Genomic DNA, 20269 nt, shown 5'->3' on the forward strand with positions numbered 1-20269 from the left:
GTGGCCTGAATGAGTTGATGGACCATTGGCCTCAGCTCCCTCTACCTCTTCAGTCACACACACACACACACACATACACACACACACACACACACACACACACACACACACACACACACACACACACACAGACATACACAAGCATACAGTGAGGTTAAACAGCCAGTGAGGGACATTGTAAAGGTCAGCTGAGACCAGTTTCCATAGTGACAGACATGAAGCTAATGTGGCTGTTGTTATTTGGAAACTTGATAGTGTTTATTGAGTGTGTGTGTGTTGTTGTGGTCATGGGTACACACACACACGCACAAACACCTCATCACACCTGCATCCCGATTACAACTCCTAACTTCTTCAACATGTCAGCTGACGCTCATCTTTTTTTTTAATCATGTTGCAGTGAAATCTAGTTCTACAATGATCAGGTATCAATGACTTTTATTGACCTGTATTGGATATTGGATATTGACCAATAGGATATCAGCCAACATCAATAGAGCCTTCATCTTCATCTCCCTCACGTTTATGGTCGGCTGTATTTGACATAAAACATACAAGTCATGTTTTGACCGTAGCGAAAAAGCTGACCAATAAAAGCAGAGATGAGAAAATCAGATGAGAAATGCCCTGATGAGTGATAGTCTACTTTATTTCTGCTTTTTTTTTGTATGTTATCTAATTTATTTATTAATTATTAGAATTTATTGTAATGTATTTTTGGGAAAAGATCTAGGTGTGAAGTTGTTATGCTTCAGAGGATGCGAGAGTGTGAGAGTACTTAAATATCCTACTCGAGTACCGTAGAAGTACTCTTACTTTATTGAAATTGTACTCAAGTAAAAGTATAAAAAATGAATCAAGTAAAAAATATTTCGGAATGATCTGATTGGTCCGTTTTTGATGCGATGCATTTGATTGGTGTCTGGTCCAAGACAGGGTTTTTTCTAGCTCGCAATATCCATTGATCATTTTAAAGCACAAATAAATGTACGTAGTAACAGATGAATGTACAAATGTAACTAACTACTTGACTTCATTTAAACCATATTTAAAGGTGCAGTGTGTAGAATTTAGTGGCATCTAGTGGAACAGACTTGGCAGTAATGGTTTATAATATTTATAAGTAGTTTTAATTAATGTATAATAACCTGAAAATAAGAAACTGTTGTGTGTTCGTTACCTTAGAATGAGCCTTTATATCTACATAGGGAGCGGGTCCTTTTCTAAAGAGGCTGTTATGTAACACCACCATGTTTCTACAGAAGCCCAGAACAGACAAACTAAACACTGACACTGAGAGAGGGCCTTTTATAGATTTTTAGCAAGTTTCCTGGCCAATGTAGATTCTCCTACATGCTTGGAAGGGGAGGGGTAGGGGCAGGCGTGTTCAGTTAACTCAATTGAATTAAAAAAATGACTCTATTGAATGTTGCCTTCTCTGTCCTGTAACACTATGACCTCACCAAGGCAAATTCCTGTTGTAATGTCAGTAAAGTTTAACTGGTTAAACAGTAAAAGCAGCCTTATAGAACCATCATGACTTTGATATCATCAGTTTACATTGTAACAGTGAGCTGATGAAGTCCAGTGTGTGCATACAGTCAGCAGTGGGAGGTAGGACTGAACGATTTTAGGAAAAGATCTAATTGCGATTTTTCTGGCAGATATTGCGATTTCGATTTGGATTTGATTCACGATTTCCTTCAAATCAAGCTTCAGTGCAATATTCACAATGTACAGTAACATTTAAACATTAAATGCTATTACTCTAATGCAAGGATGAAAACTAAAGTTAAAAATTGTATTTATTTATTAAGAAACATGCATGTACATTCTTTAAAGTCCTTGACCAACGGCAGTTATTACACATAAAGAACTAAAAGAGCCATCTTTGACTGTCTTCACTTAAAAAAGTAGTGCAGAAAAATCCTTAATTGTGTTAAGTTAAAAAAAAAAAAAAGTTAAATAAAATACAAAAAAAACAACAAAGTTAAATAAGTAATAAGAAAAACAAAATTCAACACTTCCAATAAAGGAAAAAAGGATCTTGCCCAACAGTCTCAAGAGAGCTAGCTTATCAACATCTATAGCAGCAGTTAAAGTTCTTTATTCAATCCTATATTAAGAAACCTGGACTATCTTTAAGTGAAATTGAAAAGTAATGGTAATAAAATAAAACTCATTTATGGCTCAGCAGCACCCAAATATAGTCTATTCTGTAAACAATAGAGCATTTTTCCTGAAAAATAGCAAATATCTTTTTTAACTAAGGCTGACACCACAAGTCAGGGTGAAGTGCTCCACATTTTTCAACTCTGTTACCACTTTTTCTTTATACTCCGCATACAGCTGTGGGATGGCAACCTGGTTGAAGTAGGTGAGGGAGGGAATCATCTATCTTCTGTCCAGCGTGCAGAGGAGGTTTTTAAATCTGTCTTTGGTGACCGTGTTAACAGAAACCATGTCATGGTTGAGTTTCCGCTGGATGTTGCAACTTTAGCGCGACAGGTTTTGCACAGTACCTGTTTCTGGTGCACGTCTGCAGCCTTCTTGGGGATTAAATCCCCTAACTCCGCTTCTGGTCCAGTTGAAGCCATTTCTGAATAATTACAATTAAGGAGCAGGTTAATACTGATTGGTTAGCGTGACCTGTCCACGAGTAGCATGCCGCCTCTGATTGGTGAGCTTGGCAGGATGGTAGGGAGACGGCATGTTTAAAATAGTTGACACAACAGATCCTGGGTCAGTCAGGAGCGCTGCAAAAACCGCAGCTTTGGCAATCACATGATCGCGTTGTCTGAAATCGCAATTTCGATCAGAAAACGATAAATCGTTCAGCCTTAGTGGGAGGTATGGTGGGAGGTATGGTGGGAAGCCAGTGAGGGATAATGTCATTGCTCAAATTAAGCTACAGGATGTAGTAGTGCAGCGAGGGATACCATCAACTTACTGATGAAGCTCGTGAAGCTCCTCACTGACAGATGACAAGTAGCAGGTGGTGTCAGTCATCACAGGAAGCACACGGCTGTCTGTGAGAGACGTTACCCTCACAGAGTCGAAGAAAAGGGAAAAGTATCCTTAAAAAGTGGTGACAATATTAGCAATTGCCTTAAAACTCCACATATTAGTCGGAGACTCTGTACAAGCTACAGGTGTAAATAATCAAATGAACGATGGCTGAATTCCATTTAGTTGCTTCAGATTCAGGATTCTGGTGGTGTACATGTTGGGTCACACTGTCAGGTTTTATGGGGACACTTGACTAGAACAGAGCCAACATCTGTGCTTTTACCACTAAGACAATTCCAAATTTCTGCTGTGAACAACTTATAAATGAATATTTTGATAACAAGTCAATGAAAGCAAAACCGCAGCTGTCAGGTTCTCTTACTGCTATCGAGCTGTTAACTGGAGGAAACATGACTCCATTAACAGAGCTGAGCCATTCATCACACCTTCATTTCTCCTAACATGTATACAGGTTTTATTAGCGTTGTTTTAATTCATGGATTGCTATAAAAATATAGACCTGCCACGATAACTACTTTTGTTGGACGATATATCGTCTCAGAAATAATCGCGATAAACGATATTATTGTCAATTGAAGATCAGGGTTATGTCCATGTATCATATGATAAGTCCATATATAGACATGATGATGCTGATCATCACGTTATTGTAACATAAGTCGGTCTAATTACATTTACATCAGATATTTACTGTTTCTACACACATTCTAACCACTGTGGTGATATCTAGCGCCACCAACAGGCCAAACCTGTGATGTATCTCAACATCTACTTGATGGATTGACACCAAATTTGGTTCAGACATTCATGGTCACCAGAAGATGTATTCTAATGACTCTGGTGATCCTGTGACTTTTCCTCTATTGATTAGGAATGATAACGGAACAGATGAAGAATCGGACCAATAAGCAGAATCCATAACGGCATTAGTATCAATAAAATCTGATCAATTACCATCCCTACTCTTTATGGACATGTCTGATTATTGGTTGGTTCATACATTTCTATTCTTCAGTGGATGAATAGTAAGAACTTTGGTGGTTTTGGTTTTGACTTTTCATCACATGACATGTCACTACATTTATTTTGACATTTTCATTGGCTGTTCAAGCAAGATGTTTTATTTTAATCCAGATTTCTGCTTCTTTGTTGTTTAGTATTCTCTACACACACACACACACACATACACACACACACACACACACACACACACACACACACACACACACACACACACACACACAGCCCTACCAACCATCACAGTCCATGCAGCTGACTGACAGACTGGGATAGGAGGAACTGATGCTATGACACTGTGCTACTATATAGATTCATTCTTTCTCACACACACACACACACACACACACACAGTCCCTGTGCTTAGTGGCGCGTAGCTGAGAGACGTCTGAACAAACCAAAGACCCCAGATGCCTTAGTAGATGTGTGTGTGTGTGGCCTGCCCCCTGCCCTCACACACACACACACACACACACACACACACACACACACACACACAGACCCCAGCTGGACGGGCTAAGAGGTGTTGACGGAGAAAAGAGCCCTGCTGCAACACTGATTAAATTCAGAAGACTAACCCGGCTTTTCTCTCATCTTTCTCTCATTTCTGTTTTCTTTTCCCGTTTTCCCTTTCTCCCTTTTTTCTTTTTCTTCTACTCACTCTTCCTTTGTTTCTGTCTTTTATCTTAAAGTCCTCTAAGATCACAACAACAAAAAGTAACGGAGGACACACACCTCCAACACACCTACGCACACACACACACACACACACACACACAAACACACATAAACACACAATGTAAATGCAGCTGCTCCTCTTTTAGCAGTAATGATTCTCCTAAATACACCAGCTGCTTTTCAATTACCGCTCTTCTGTGCATGCGTGTGTGTGTGTGTGCATGTGTGTGTAATGAGGGATAGTTGAAGGTCTAGTCAGACCCAGGGTCAGACGGGCTGATTAATAGAGACACACACACACACACGCATAGAGAGGGAGAGCCGGGGTCAGTGTTTTGACAGAGTGGAGAGGCCCGGCTTCAATCCCATCACAATCACAGTGTAATTACTTTGCATTACTGCAGGTTTATCTCTAATTCGACCGCAGTACGTCATTAACTAGAAATGTCTCTTCGTTTAGACCGTCATTACTCTGCATTACAGCCGCTTTTACTTTATCACCGCAGAATTATGACATTACACTTTTCATTAACACCGGAATTGGATCCAAATGAGCCTGTACTACACACTGTTTACTACTCACGGTGTGTAAAACTGTGCATTATGAGCTCATTTGCGTTATCAGCTGTAATTACTTCACTACGCGCCCGCATTAAAATGACTTTTTTGTTCAAGTTTCAATCCAGATTTGTGGCAGTGAGAGAAAGGAGCTCCTTCACTTCATTACATAGAAACTCCATCAGCTGACAGATTACAGCAGAAAGAAGCATGACTGACTTTTTTTTTTTTTTTTTTTTAGACAAGTTGGGACTTTTTGAGTAGATTCAGTAGAGTCTGAAAGAGGAAATATATTGAATGAATGCAGTTAATACACATTTTTGTTTTTGCATAATGTCCAAAGTGTTTAAATAGTTTAAAAAAAATAACATACATGCTAACCGTTATTTTCATGATCAATAATTCGATTAGTTGTTTGCTCCATAAAATGTCAGAAAATGGTGAAATATGTTGGCCTAAGTCCAAGATGATCTCCTTAAATGTCTTGTTTTTGTCCATAATCAAAGATCTTAGGTTTCCTGTCATAGAGAACTAAAGAAATATTCACTTTTGAGAAGCTGGAATCAGACAAGTCGTCATTCATTTAATAATTGACAACTAACTGATGAATCAACTGATTGCAGTTCTTTATAATGTAGTCCAAAGTCAACAGGTTGTGATTATTAAACTGGATGCTCATGTTCTACTATGATGGATGGTCTGACACTGACAGTCAGCTGCTGTATTCATATAAAGTGATGCAGCTCTTTGTTAATTTTGAATCAAAATAAAATTGACCCCAAGTAAGTATACCTCCTACCAGAAGATTATTAAAGGTGACATCACTTGGTCACATTTTCACATATCAAAATAATATAATATAACAAAATAAACATTATATACACATAAAAACTGACATGACACTAAAATAGTTATTTGGATTTTTTGCCACAATGTGAGTTGTAAAGCTGGATTTGATCAATTTAAAGTCTGAATAAAGACTTTGAGTTATAATTAAAAAATAATAATTCAACTAAAACCACACCACACATGTTTTCAATTGTACAAATGATTCATCATTCAGTATCTAAATAAGTATGATGATTCAATCACACATTTTGTACAGAGACCAAAATCGAGTCAAATCATGAATTAACCCCAAACTTGAAAAAAAAAAAAATCTAATCTGGGTCAAACTGTGCAGCATTAAAGGTGGTTCTAATTTATGTGCCACAGCTGCTTAGAACATGCTGTGTGCTCCATTAAAAACAAAGGTAGGTAGTAACTCAGATAGAACATGAGCACCATGGAGCCTATAGTCTTTTCCCCACCAGCCTGGAAAAGATTCTCCTCTTACCTCACTTGTTTTTTTCGTTTTCAGACTTATGGGACGCAGAGATGATGCGAGACATCGAGCTGGCAACAGGAGCAGACCTGGGTTCTGAAAGCCTGGGTAAAAAAAAGAAAGGGAAGAAGAAGAAGAAATACCCCAACCTGAGCGATCTGAAGCAGAACGCCAACACGGCCCGCTCCAGACTGGAGAAGAAAGTCTTCAACAAGTACGTCACTTCCTGCTCATCACACAAGACTCCAGAAGCTTGGTTAAGATTTTAACATTTTTCTTTGTGTTTCCGCTCTCTTCCTCCCTGCAGGGGCTCCATGCGCAGAGTAGCAGATGCCATGAGCAAATCGGACCGCAGAAAACACGAAAAGTTCTCCAACCAGTTCAACTACGCCCTCAACTGAGCTGCAGCTGAAGTGAGCCCGCACCAAGTACCGAAGAAAGAAAAAGCTTTTTTAATTTATTGTTTGTGAAACGTGACTGATGAGAAGATTTGAAGTATGTTTAAACACCTCACACATGTGTCTGATAAGCTTTCATGAAGAAGCATTAAGGATCAAATAGAAATATCAGTGAGTTCAGCTTCAGGGATGCTCTTGTTGAATAATAAAGTATCAGAAAATTCAAATACAATATCACTTGTGTTTAATATCGCCGTTCAATCTGCCAAATCCACTCAACATTTTGAATTTTTGTATAACTGACTGAATTTCTACTGTACTACTGGATGTTTTTTTTATGTCTTATATTTGGATTTTAAATGTCTCACTAATTTGTACCAGAAGTAAAATGTTAATGACTCTCTTCAGTCTGTCTTTGTGTGTTTTTCATATATAGACTGTGAGAAGGTTTGAAATGAAGCAGTTTAAGGAGTAATTGAGAATGATATTGTAACAGTTGTGCTTTGTATTGTTGTTTCCTCGCATCAGATTATTAGAGTAGCGAGAGAAGACTCAGGACACAAAGAACTAAATGAATGAATGCAACAGCATCTCTATTTAAAGGGCCAATCCACTAATTTAATGTTGCAGTTAAGTAAAGTTCACAAAATACACAGTTTAGAAAGACATTTCAAAATAAAAAGCAGGAGATATCCTGATTTTTAGTCTGTCATATATGTGTTAACCTCCAAAACCTCTGGATCCTACATTTCCCATAATGCAACCTATAACCTTTTTTTAGTAGTTCCTCCCTGCTGGTGCTGTCCTTTATGTGGGGACAGTCTCAGGTCTCCATAAAGAAGCTCAGCAGAAGCAGGTAATTTAAAGTTATAATTAGTATTATATCTTATAAAATACAAAAAATACTGTTTTAAAACACTTGTGATAAAACATAAATCTCACCTTTGTGTTGCTTCATGTTAGTTTTTGAGTGCGAGGTCTTCTCAGCCTCATTCTGGTGCATCAGGCTGTGCTGAGCTCATTACTGCCCCCTGTGGACAGAGGAGGGAAACCTCCACTGCTCCTACATGTGAGCACCATGATTATGATGGATGCTATTCCTCCAGTGACCACAAGGGGCGGCAATGTGCACATTCGAAAATATACTGAAATTGTGAACTCACAGTTGCGTTGATTGTTGTTTGCTTGTTTGTTTATTTCAGTGAAACTCAAACACCCAAACAAAGTGTGTTAGCTGAGATGGACGAGACACTGCTGGATGAGGATGGATCTGGGAATAAAAAGTAAGCAGCAGTCTACAGTACAACAGGTTACAATGTCCTGCATTTGGGAAACACCAGTAGACTGACTGAGGGTGGTGATAACAGGCCCACTGTTTAAGTGTAGGTCTAATATTTGGGATCATAAACAGCTGTAACATTATATAGGTGTATTCATTCATGAGCATCATGAACCCACAACTGTTAATGTTAAAAAATACCCCATTACATGTAAAAGTTCAGCATTCAAATGTATGTCAAAGTTTAATATTATCAATGAAAATTACCGTAAGTATTGGAATATAAGTACTTGTTAGGCTTTAAAATGTCCCCAGTGACTATTATATATGAAATAAGACATTATTAGATGATCAGTACTGTTGTAGCTGCTGGAGGTGGAGCTACTTTATATACAGTTTAGGGTTCCCAACATAGGTTCTGGTCCCTCCAAGGGGTCACCACATCAATTTTGGCGGTCGTGACATGATTTGTGTTTTCATTTTCTGGATTTTTCTCTCATTTTTTTTGTGAATTATTTGATCATTTGACCTTTTTGAGCGTCTGACAGTTATTTGAGACAGATATTATGTGAGAAGTTTAGAGGAGAAATGTCTCTTTGGTTGAATTCCTAACAACTCAGACTGAAAAGTGACGAGACCCTAACTGCACCCTTATTTTCCTACCAGGCCACAAGCTAAAAAGGCTGAGATTGAGTAAACATGTCAGGTTATATAATATTTTGAGGTCAAATCTTGAGCTTAATAGTAAACAGTAACCATTCGCTGTCAGATAAATGTGCACAATGTGAGGAGACGCTAACAGATCGTTACCATGACAACAAAACTCACTGAGCTGCTCGTTCTCGTGTTTCATTGTCATCATTTTAATATCAAAGACGATACCATGTGAGCTGAGGATTCAGTACATCCGAGGATTTCATGGAAACTGTCAACAAATTCAATAAATAACAGAAACAATCCAAATGAAAACGATCACAGCTGGAGTTACAGGTACTTACAATAGATCAAGCCATTCCTTAAAGTCATAAATAAACATTCAATATTCATACAGACTTTTTTCTTCTTTTTTTTTGTTGGAAAAACAAAGAAATCAACTATTAGTCTATTACTTAGTTTTAAAACAGCATTCAGAATATGGAGCTAGAAGGTAGATTTATGTACAGTTTCTGGTAGATATTCACATTCTATCAAAATAATCCGTTGAAATTAAAGCCTTCAAATGTTGGTAGTAAAAAGAGGAGCTGAGCTGACAGTCTGTCTGCTGTCCTGCAGTTCATTCATACACTCAGCATGTCATCCTCTCTGCGCTCACAGTGTGTGAGTGCGTGTGTGTGTGTGTGTGTGTGTGTCTACAGGTGTGTGTTGTAGAAGGCGGGCGCAGCGTAGCTCTGCGTCCCCAGCATGAAGGGGGACAGGACGTGGCTGGCGGTGAGGAAAGGCAGCTGGACCAGGCTGCCGGCGGAGGGGTGATGGTGGCCCGCGTAGCCAGCGTGCATGGCCAGGTGCCCGCTGACGGGAGGGGACGGGCTGAGAGGGCTGAGGCCCCCCATGCCCCCCCCCATTCCCCCGCCTCCCCCTGCTCCCCCTCCTCCGGTGGGGGCGGAGGTGTCTGCGCCGGGGTTCTGTTTCTTCCACTTGGTCCGGCGGTTCTGGAACCAGATCTTGACCTGTGTCTCAGTGAGGGAGAGGGACAGCGCCAGGTTGAGCCGCTCGCACACTGACAGGTAGCGCGTGGACTTGAACTTGTTCTCCAGTGCCACCAGCTGCTCGTAGGTGAAGGCAGTCCGGGCTCTGCGGGGCTTCCCCGACTTGGCGTCTGAGCCAGAGCGCTTCCTCTTAGGCTTGCCCTGGGAGCCCTGGCCCCCGTTGCTCTGGGAGTTGCTGATCTGGCCTGAGGAGCTTCCTCCGGGGCTTTTGGTGTCTGCGTTGAGGTCCTGGTGGCCGTGCTGGCTCAGACCTCTGTCTCCGTTACCGGGCAGAGCCGAGCTGCTCTCCTCACTGCTGTAGGGCTCATCTGCAGCCTCTGAGTCTGGGGTCCCAGATCTGTGGTAGTCATCCTCATCTGGACTTCTGTACACAAATCCTTCCTCTGTAAACACACAACACACAACATTTTACCAGCTGTAATTATGTACATTCATTCAAGACCATCTCTGACACACACACACACACACACACACACACACACACACACACACACACACACACACACACACACACACACACACACACACACACACACACACACACACACACACATACATACAAATGTATTGAATCTATAGATTTTTGCATAGGGTCCATAAGACAGAGCCTGAAGATGATGATGAACTCAGCACATTCACAGCATACTGATCCTGCTGTGAATGTGTTTGATCATTACTGTACACTTAATATGTATGTATACATAATTGATACACTGAAAATTATTTTAACAAGGCAACATAAAGTATTAAAAAAAATACTATTTTGAAAAGTCCATAATTAATCACTGTGCTGTTATCAGACATTTAAAGACTGTTCCGTTCAGTTAGCAGGGCCGCACTAACACACCAGGGGGCCCCTGGAGTGAAAATAAGCGGTGGGCCCCAATTGAAGCCAGGTTCCCCCCATTCTTATGTTCATAATGTAACATATACTATTGTGTTTAAGTAGCAGCATGAGATCTGTCTTCCTCTGCTGCAGTGTGTCATTTATTTAGTGATATTTTTACTCAAAACATTTACTAAATATAATATTAAAATATTAAAGCTAGATTTTGACACAGGTCTACATGAAAAATCTAGAAGCATCTTAACATGTTTATTATTTCATTTCATTCTGTGTTTATCTAACCAAAACATTTTCATTTAATCAGATCATCACACAGTGAACCTGGGCCCTCAGGGGCCTTCTCAGTGCTCACGTTATTAACAAAAAGAATGATCCTAAAGTTGGAATAAAGAATGAAAATATAAAAGTTTCAGTATACAGTGAGATCAGCATTTTAGAAAGTATATTAAAGCCATTTCCTCATGAATGAGTTGACTTTTAATGATGTGTTCCAGAAACCAAATTCAACAGTAAAAGAAAAGAAAACTGCAGTTTTATAGGAAGGGAAAAAAAGAAAACAACACATTTATTTTTAGCTGAAAATCTAAATTTAAAAAAAATACTGAAACCACATTTATTTAATGACCAGTTATTACTTTACAGGTTGACTGCACATTTTAACAAGTGATTTTTTTTCTATTTGAAGTTACAGGCCTGATGTTTGACATGTCAAATAATATTTATCTACATTGTTTGAATCGAAGTCTGAATTTTATATGAGCCTCTGATAGACTCCTAGAAATACACACACACACACACACACACACACACACACACACACACACACACACACACACACACACACACACACACACACACACACACACACACACACACACACAAAATCTCTAATAGAGGGACTTTACTCTTTAGAGTCTTACAGTTTCTCTGTCTCACGTTATTTAATTCCAACATTAATAATATAGTTCCATCATTTTAAACAGAAGCTGTCCAGAAATATATCTACATATATATATACAGAAATAATCACATTCAGCTACTTCAAAAAGTTGATATATTCAGATGATATAAGAGAAATGCATTTATGAGGCTGTTCTTCACTAATGGATCCACTGAAAACTACATTTAAACTGACATTAATCTCAGTGTGTTTAATGAGAGCTTTTCAGGGTCATTAACATAATCTCCCGCCACGAGCTCAGTAAAAAATATTTTTTATTTGGGGAAAAATCAGCAGATGAAAATAAATATTTGGTTTTGATTTTTCTAAATATTCTCTGCTTCCGTTTTTTATTGGATCAAAACACTTCAACGATTCACTTAGTGGGTGTTTTTATTTTATTTTATGCACGTGACTGTTTTGTTAAAATGTGTTGAAAATTTAAACGTTAATTTTTGTACGTAAAAAAAAGTATTATAAATACCCGACGTTCAAAACATTAAAAAAAGAAGAAAAATATAAAAATAAGAGGTAGAGCGAAAAAAAAAGAGAAAACATTAAAATAAACTGACTGATAACAGAAAGAGCTGCAGATATGTTTATATCTATAGAGTCATATCACACAGAGAGGACGGAGCTGATTGGAGCTAATGAGTTTTAATGGAGACACGCACGCACACACGCGCGCGCGCACACAAACACACACACACACACAAGAACAACAGCCAATTACCTTGTGTCTTTTCCCTGCTTTTTAAAAAAATGTATGTATTTCTTTAGCTTGGCTTCAATTAAGAGTGAAGAGTTTTTTTTCTCTATCAGGATTTTTTCTTTTAATTTTCTTTTTTTAGTTCACGAGCACGCGGCTCCAAATCATTAAGACTCCTTTTTTTTCTTTTTCTTTTTCTTTTTCTTTTTCTTTTTCTTTTTAATGTGGATGATCAGTGTATGAGTATGTGACACTGATAAAAGACTCTGCTTATCATTTGATCCTAAACACACTCCAGGTTTGTGTGTGACACTTTAACCAAGAGTCACACAATATACACAACAGCGCTCTGTGTATCACACATCAGTAAACATATAGATACATACACATACAGGCCTATAGTCATATATATAGAATAAAGTAAAAACAGTCACAGCTGATTATTTCAATGACGCATAGAAAAGAAAGAATAAGAAAATGGAAACATTGAAGTAAAGCAGCTTATTATCAGTGTAATGTGTGTAGATATACAACTGCACTTTCTCTCTTTTTAAAGGGCTTAGCTATAGAATGCTACACAATTAGCAGGTGAAAATAAAAATACAACTATAAAAATGTACAGAAATTCAATGAATCGAAATTAAGAAAAGAAAAGTAAAAATGTTTAAGTTAACTTTAAATAAATTGAGTGTGAGTGGCGGGTAAATAAAGGGAAATACAATAAATAAATAAAAGAAGAGAAATAGCAGTGAAGAGCGTGAGTGTAAAGGTTCATTCCGTGTAAAATAGGACTTACTGCTCTGGTATTCATCAGCACCGTAGCAGCCTTTGCTGGGCTCGAGGCTGGGCTCGCGCTCCCCGGTTCCCGCTCTCCTGTTCTCCGCTCCGTACGAGCCCAGCTCGCGCTCACGCTCGCGCTCGGCCCGGCTCGCGTGCTGCTGTCCGTGCCGCCGGTTGCTCGTGAACTTGTTTGGGTCCAGGATGTCCAGGACGGAGAAGGAGGTGGTCCGGTGCCCGGTCGGGCCCTGCCAAACAGCACACCCCAATCATTCACTGACGTTTACATGACGTTACACAGTCAGTGTCACGAGCTCCATCAGCCTGGAGCTCGTGCTTCTCCTCGGCTCTGAGGAGGTGCAGCACCAGCCTCAGATACACTCATGTTCATGTTCAATGTTTAAAATGTTTAAATGTTGAGGTTTTTATTCATTATGAGTGAGTTATATTGCCTTATTAATTTATAACAACGTATTATCTATAAACTGTAATATCTGACAACACAATTATTTATATTAGCACAAAATAAAGTGTGTGACAGTCACAAGTTTAGACACACTCATTCACTTCAATTAGAAAGGCTCCACACTTATGATTGGTACTGTAGGCTAATAATAATAATAATAATAATAATAATAATAATAATAATAGGCTATTAATAATGATACTACTACTACTATTACTACAACTACTCTATTAATACTCTAATAAATATTAATAGTCTGTTATAAAATAGTCTACTAATAGTCTAATAATATAATAGTCTAATAGTCTAATATGTGTAGTAAATAGCCGGCATCCCGTGAAATACAGTAGGCTTATTACAGTAGTTTGCACATATGGAAGCAGTGTTAAAATAGTGAATGAAAGACAAACAGCAGTGTGAGTAGCAAACATGTGTCGGTCATAGTGTTTCACAAGGAAAACGAGTCAGTGTTATTTTTTATTTTTATAGCACACTGGTGAGAATGGAGAGTGTCAACTATATAAAAAGGCACTCATCTATATTTTTGCACCATTGTTTTTTCCTTATTAGATGGAAATAACTTTAAAACAATTATGTGCATTATTTTCTTTTCTTTTTTTTTTAGAGTTAAATAAAAACCCGGATTTATCATTTCCATAAAAGTCTCTGTAGCTTTATATAACATAGAGCAGTTTGACCCTGTAGCCTGTGTGTATACCATGATGTAGATATGTCTTGTGAATTTATATCCTCAAGATTTATGTTGAGCCAAAAAGGTGCAGCAAGTGCAGTGAGCAGATAAAAGGCGGTGCAGGGGCTCAGTGAAGCCCCCCCCCCCCCCCCCCTCCTCCTCCTCCCTGCACTACATCCTGATTAGGATCATTCATTTATTAATGAGGCCAGTCTGGAGCATGTCGACATGAATAATCCCACATTAATAATATTATAATTCTCTCTCTTAATAATCCAAAGGGGCATGCAGGGGTGGGACCCAGGGGCCTATTAACATCTAATGATAAGAATAATCACACAATAGCATGATCAGAGCTGGGATCACGAGGAATAATCCTTTATGTCTGATACGGAGAAGTTTATAATAAACCTGCTGTAATCTATAGGAGATTAAATGAGTTTCTAGAGGATAGAACTGAATATGAGCAATTTTCCACAACGGAAAAAAAGGCCTACTTTTACTCTTTTATTTCCTAATAATTTTAACATTTTAATTCTAATAACAATAAATGGAACTTTCGTTTAGCTGATAATTATATAACTAAGAGTAAGTATTACACGTTGTTTTTAATGTGCTGTGAGAGGATAAAATGATTTCGCATGTAGCGTTTTCGGTCAATGTTATTGATTGGAGCGTCAGAAAAGTTTGCAGCTAGTCTTCCTCTGAGCTCTTGTTGGGGGGGGGGGGGGGGGTGGGGGGGGGACGATTGGTGGTATCTGTACAGTTTTTTTATTATTATTATTTTTTCCCCATTACATTACCCAAGCAAATTGGCTGTTAAATTTACTGCTATATCTTAATGAAGGCCTCGTCTGGCTGCTGGGGCCGGACAGGCACAACATGGCTCCACAGGGGCCACAGGACGATTCACAGGACAACACACGAAACTGATATTAACGTTAAAAAACAAGCAAAACAAAAACAAACAAACATAGCTTTAGTTGATTTTTTAGTCTGTACATTTTTGGTTTATTTTGTTCAATTTGCGCGCTGTTTAACACTCAATTTCTGCTACTTTTTAGGCAAATTATCTCCTAAAATGTTTTATTCTCATACTACTCTGCACCTGCTATGTTCTTGTTGTGTCATGTCTAATGATCCCAATTCATCTCTTTTTGTTTGTGTTTCTTTCAGGTTTGTGCTGCTACAGCTACACACACAGAGGGGTGTGAGTGAGGTTTGGTCCCAGGCATCTACCTGCTGTGGCGGGGCCAACACCGGGTTGGTCGGCGGAGGTTCCGTGTGGTTCTCCACGGCCTGAGCGTCTCTGCCTCCGTTCACCGCACCGGAGAAGAGCCTCTTCTCCCCGGCAGCAGCTCCGTCCAGCATGTCTGCGCTGTCCGGGCCCACCACGGTCTGGACCCCGTCTCCACCGGGCGCAGGCACCGCTCTGTCCCGGCTCATGACGGACTGAACCGCGTCCACCACAGGCCCAGGTGCGACTCTTTCCCGGCTTATCACGGTCTGGACCCCGTCCGTTCCGGGCCCCGGTACCGATCTGTCCCGGTTCATCACTTTAGTATTCCTACTGTCCTTTTCCCATATATTAAAAATCCCGATTAAAAAGCAGGAGCGACGGGAAAAAAAAGACAGAAACAAAATCAAAGCGTTTTAACGGGACTGTGTGTTATTCATGTCAAAATAACAAGTTCACAGCGCAGCAGCTGTTAAAAAGTCCCACCAGCATCAGAGTGAGGTGATGTTCTCAGCCCGGTAAACTTTCCCATGTAACAGTCTCTAACTATACCGGATTACCGGACGCGGTCCCGTCAAAGTTGAAACTGTGTGTCTTCTTCTCTGCGGCTCTCGTCCTTCATCCTCCGCGTACTCCTCCTCAGCCACACAGCGTCTCCACCACTCTAACGTCTCTGCGTGTGTGTATGTGTGTGTGTGTGTGTGTGTGTGTGTCTTGTAGCCTTCGGAGCCTTTATCCCGTGTCTGCACACACACACATATAAACAGCGCTCGGCGTCCCGACCTCCAGCCTCGCGCGCTCTGTCTGGTCACCGGTGGGCGCGCGCGCTCTAGCAAGCCTGACAGGAGTTGAGGGCGGGACGCACGCGGATCTATCTCTCTAATAGTTCAACTAGCGCTCTCTGTCTCTCTCTCTCTCTCTCTCTCTCTCTCTCTCTCTCTCTCTCTCTCTCTCTCTCTCTCTCTCTCTCTCTCTCTCTCTCTCTCTCTCTCCTTCTCTCTCTCTCTCTCTCCCCCTCTATTAGTTAAGTGAAGCCCTCTCTCTCTCTCTCTCTCTCTCTCTCTCTCTCTCTCTCTCCCCCTCTATTAGTTAAGTGAAGCCCTCTCTCTCTCTCTCTCTCTCTCCTTTCTATCTCCTTTCTCTCAGCTCTTGCAACGCCTTTTTTTGGGTTTTTAGCCGGCCCCCCTCGAGGACCCTCTATCATATACTCCTACACTGTATGTCTCTGCGTGCGTGTGTTTGTGTGTGCGTGTGTGTGTGTCCGTCTCCCTCATTATTTATGCATTCCTTATTCACATGTAAGGCTTGTAATTGGCTACAAATGAATCCCACTTCCACTAATAGTCTATTACGTTTCTCGGAGCAGCGCGCAGCAGCAGCAGCAGCAGCCCGGGCCAATCCGCTATCTGAGCACGAGGAGAAACAGAGAGGCAAGAGCGGGAAGCGCGCGCTGGCTCCTCTCAACCTATATAATGCGCTGGAGGGAAAATGATGCTCATTTGTTTGTGTGGAAGCTAAAGTGAAGCGTTAGCAGCTCTGTTGGCTCGCAGGTGAAACATTTAGACTTTAAACACAGCAGGTGGTGTACAGGTAGACTGCTGACAGTTCTTACAGTCAGTTAGGGTGTAGGCCTGTGTTATGACAGCCTGACTAATGTGTAGCAGAGTTAGCCGGTGTGTTGCAAGGTTAACCGGTGTGAGCTGTAATTGATGTGTAGTTGATGTGTAATGTGTCGCCCTGGCTTTAGCTTTATTTGTGCATCCACATGAAAGGAGGCCCCCCTTATCTTTAATGCAGATTCCAGGGCAGGGCCTCTCCTCAAAACTCAATTACGGCCTGAATAAAGCCGGTAATGTCCCCGCTGCAGTGAAATATTGATTCCTAATCCTTGGCAGTCATTACTATGCCAGAAAATAATAGACCACAGAATTGGATTTTGATTTAACACACGACGTGTTTATTCTAATGCTAGGGACTTAATATTCCGTTGACTCTCATTTTAAGCCACAGAGGAGAGAGGGGAATAGTGATGGAGGCTCTGACGCCACAGTTTTTTATATTGTTGTGGAAGAATTAAAAAAAAAAAAAAAAGAAAAGAAAAAGAAAAGAAAGAGAGGTGATGGGACATCTTTCCTGTCCTCCTCCCCGGCCCTAATACACAAGGTCAGCTCCATGTAATTGCCTTGCTCAATGATCCTTAGGAAGAAGAAATTAAAAGTTGAACAAAATAATGACTGAAACAATGAGACATGATTAGCCAATCAGAGAGCTGAACCCATTACGAGGAGCCTTTTGATCTACCTCCTGCTTCCGGCTGCGGGCTTTATGGCTTTATTTTAAAACAGTCAATATATTAACTATATTAAATATCACAGCAGCTTATTCACCTTGGAGAATATTAGCATTTTAACTGTGGTGGGGGGAAAAAAAACATAAAGCAGTGACAACACACACTGCTACAGGAACAAGCAACAGAGAAGAGTAAAGGGAAAATGGGAAAGTGTAAACTCTTTTCTTTTATCAGCAGGACTATCTTAACTAATCTGAATTTCACTCAAATTAAATAATTACCAGGATTAACATGTCAAATTAAAAATGTGGAACCACTTAATATATGATGATATATGAAGTTTGTCTTTTGGCCTTTGACCGCTTTTACCTTTAAGAGTGAGCACTGAGTCTACTTGAAATTCAAAAATGTACAGAAAAAGTTACTGAAATTTGTAAATATTGTTTGAGTACCTCAATAAACTTAAAAGCTACATTAATAACATGGTAAGAAGAATTCAGGGATGTAATAATCATTTTATCATGTAAAAAAAAATCAAAATGTTAAAAAGAAAAAAGTAATGTAGAAATGTGTATTCAGTCTTGGTACGATGCTACAATTTTAAGTGTGTGTGTGTGTGTGTGTGTGTGTGTGTGTGTGTGTGTGTGTGTGCATTTGTTTGCATGTGAGTGTATGTGTGTAAAGGGGGTGTTACTGAGTCATAATTAATAATTAACTAATTAACTTAAAGTGAGGATCAGCAGTCTGTTCTCACTTAGTACGCATTTCTTCTTCATTTTACTATTATTATGAGGACATTTCTCTCTCTCTCTCTCTCTCACTCACACACACACACACACACACACACACACACACACACACACACACACACACACACACACACACACACACACACACACACACACACACACACACACACACACACACACACAGTGGCAGTCCTGGGTTCCCACAGTGTGTGCCAGCAGACAGTGTGGGAACACTCCCAAGCCTCTCCCTCTCAGCAGTCAGCACGCATGTGTGTGTGTGTGTGTGTGTGTGTGTGTGAGAGAGAGAGAGAGAAAGGGAGAGCGAGAGAAGGAGAGCGAGTCCGTGTGTGTCTTGTGTCTATAATTATTCTAATGAAGGTTAACGAGCTCTGCTCAGCCTCCTCTTTATTAAATTAATCTCAACCAGTAATGAATCATAATTACTATAATTAGCAGCTTGAGCTGCCTGATCTCACAGCGGTGGCTGGTCAGAGTGAGGTGATGATACTGAGCCTTTCATCACACCTACAACCTTCATCTCTCCATCACTCCGCTGTGTCCCCTGTCTCTGTCTCTGTCTCTGTCTCTGTCTCTGTCCCATAGACCATGCCCAAATTGAACACATATTAAAATGATATCTTGCTGAGTGTCCACATCTGATATGATGCACTTAACATTATTATATTATATAATTTGAATGAATGTATTTTTCTTCTATTATAATCAGTACAGTACAGTATATTAGCATAGTACTTCTCCTGCATTTTTTCTTCCCATTATTGTTACTCTCTCAAACCCAAAAATAATTAATGCTACACATACAGTTTTCATAAATGAACATAAGCAGTGTCTTGTGTTTTAATATACTTTTCATATATTTGAATATGTAATCAGATACCACTAGAAAACACTGTTAAAAAAAATCAGATTGAATTCTTTGTAAGTGGGTCTATTATTCATATTTCAGCCATTATAGTAAACTTGGGTTTAATTAGAAAAAGCTGTGTTGCACAACAATCAACTAAACATGAGCTCATTATGATTACATGTACAGTTTATTATGAGTCATATATTGCAGTGAAGCCTAAATGCATTTTAAGTGTTTTTTAAAAATTTCAATAATACTGCACATTAAAGCCAGTGAATGTTTATATGATTATAATGTCAATCATTTTTAAACTGGCCTATCAGCATCAACGCTCACAGCAAACACAGAAAATCCAGTTTAATGTTTATAGCACTGTGTGTATTCGTGTCGGCACTTAGAATGCAGAAGGTTGAACGTCTCACACTCTAAATGTTGTCCTGAAGCTTGTCAACAGCTGACAGGCTCGACAAGAAGCGGTGACAGAAGAAAACTCAATCTGCTTTTGTAGATTTCTTTTTCAAAAACGTGCAAATATTTAAAAAAACGACACAAAACGTCTCCTGTCAACAAATACCTGACATCCATCCTAAAACGCCAACCTTCAAAATAAACCCCTATCAATATAATTCAAATCATTTTCACCCCCGTCTCCCTGCTTCCATCCCTCTCTCTCCGCTCCCTCCATCCCTCCTGTTTTTTCTATTT

General features: G+C 39.7%; 2 protein-coding genes across 5 annotated transcripts in view; one reads left to right on the forward strand and one right to left on the reverse strand.

Annotated features, from left to right (window-relative positions):
• uvssa (UV-stimulated scaffold protein A) overlaps positions 1-7365 on the forward strand; it is a 36010-nt gene extending 28645 nt beyond the window's left edge. For all 4 annotated transcript variants that reach the window (XM_062425786.1, XM_062425787.1, XM_062425785.1 and 1 more), the window contains 2 exons: positions 6644-6821; positions 6915-7365. In XM_062425786.1, the coding sequence (XP_062281770.1) occupies positions 6644-6821; positions 6915-7008 (272 nt within the window). In that variant the 3' untranslated portion in view covers positions 7009-7365. The remainder of the gene's footprint in view (positions 1-6643; positions 6822-6914) is intronic.
• Positions 7366-9633: 2268 nt separating this feature from the next.
• Positions 9634-15974, reverse strand: nkx1.2lb (NK1 transcription factor related 2-like,b). The gene is made up of 3 exons (XM_062426054.1): positions 15660-15974; positions 13283-13511; positions 9634-10373 (listed from the first exon to the last, which is right to left on the reverse strand). The coding sequence occupies exons 1-3, from the start codon at positions 15972-15974 to the stop codon at positions 9634-9636; spliced, it is 1284 nt and encodes a 427-aa protein (XP_062282038.1).
• Between the last annotated feature and the right edge of the window lie 4295 nt (positions 15975-20269).

This window comes from Scomber scombrus, chromosome 9 (assembly GCF_963691925.1).
Source record: "Scomber scombrus chromosome 9, fScoSco1.1, whole genome shotgun sequence".
In the NCBI taxonomy this organism is placed as follows: Eukaryota; Metazoa; Chordata; class Actinopteri; order Scombriformes; family Scombridae; genus Scomber; species Scomber scombrus.

Coding starts and splice junctions, on each gene's coding strand:
- nkx1.2lb (XM_062426054.1), bottom strand. CDS start 15,974: ATGAACCGGGACAGATCGGTACCGGGGCCCGGAACGGACGGGGTCCAG. Junction 13,512..15,659: donor TGTTGGCCCCGCCACAGCAG/GTAGATGCCTGG, acceptor GCTGTTTGGCAG/GGCCCGACCGGGCACCGGAC. Junction 10,374..13,282: donor TGCTGATGAATACCAGAGCA/GTAAGTCCTATT, acceptor GTGTGTTTACAG/AGGAAGGATTTGTGTACAGA.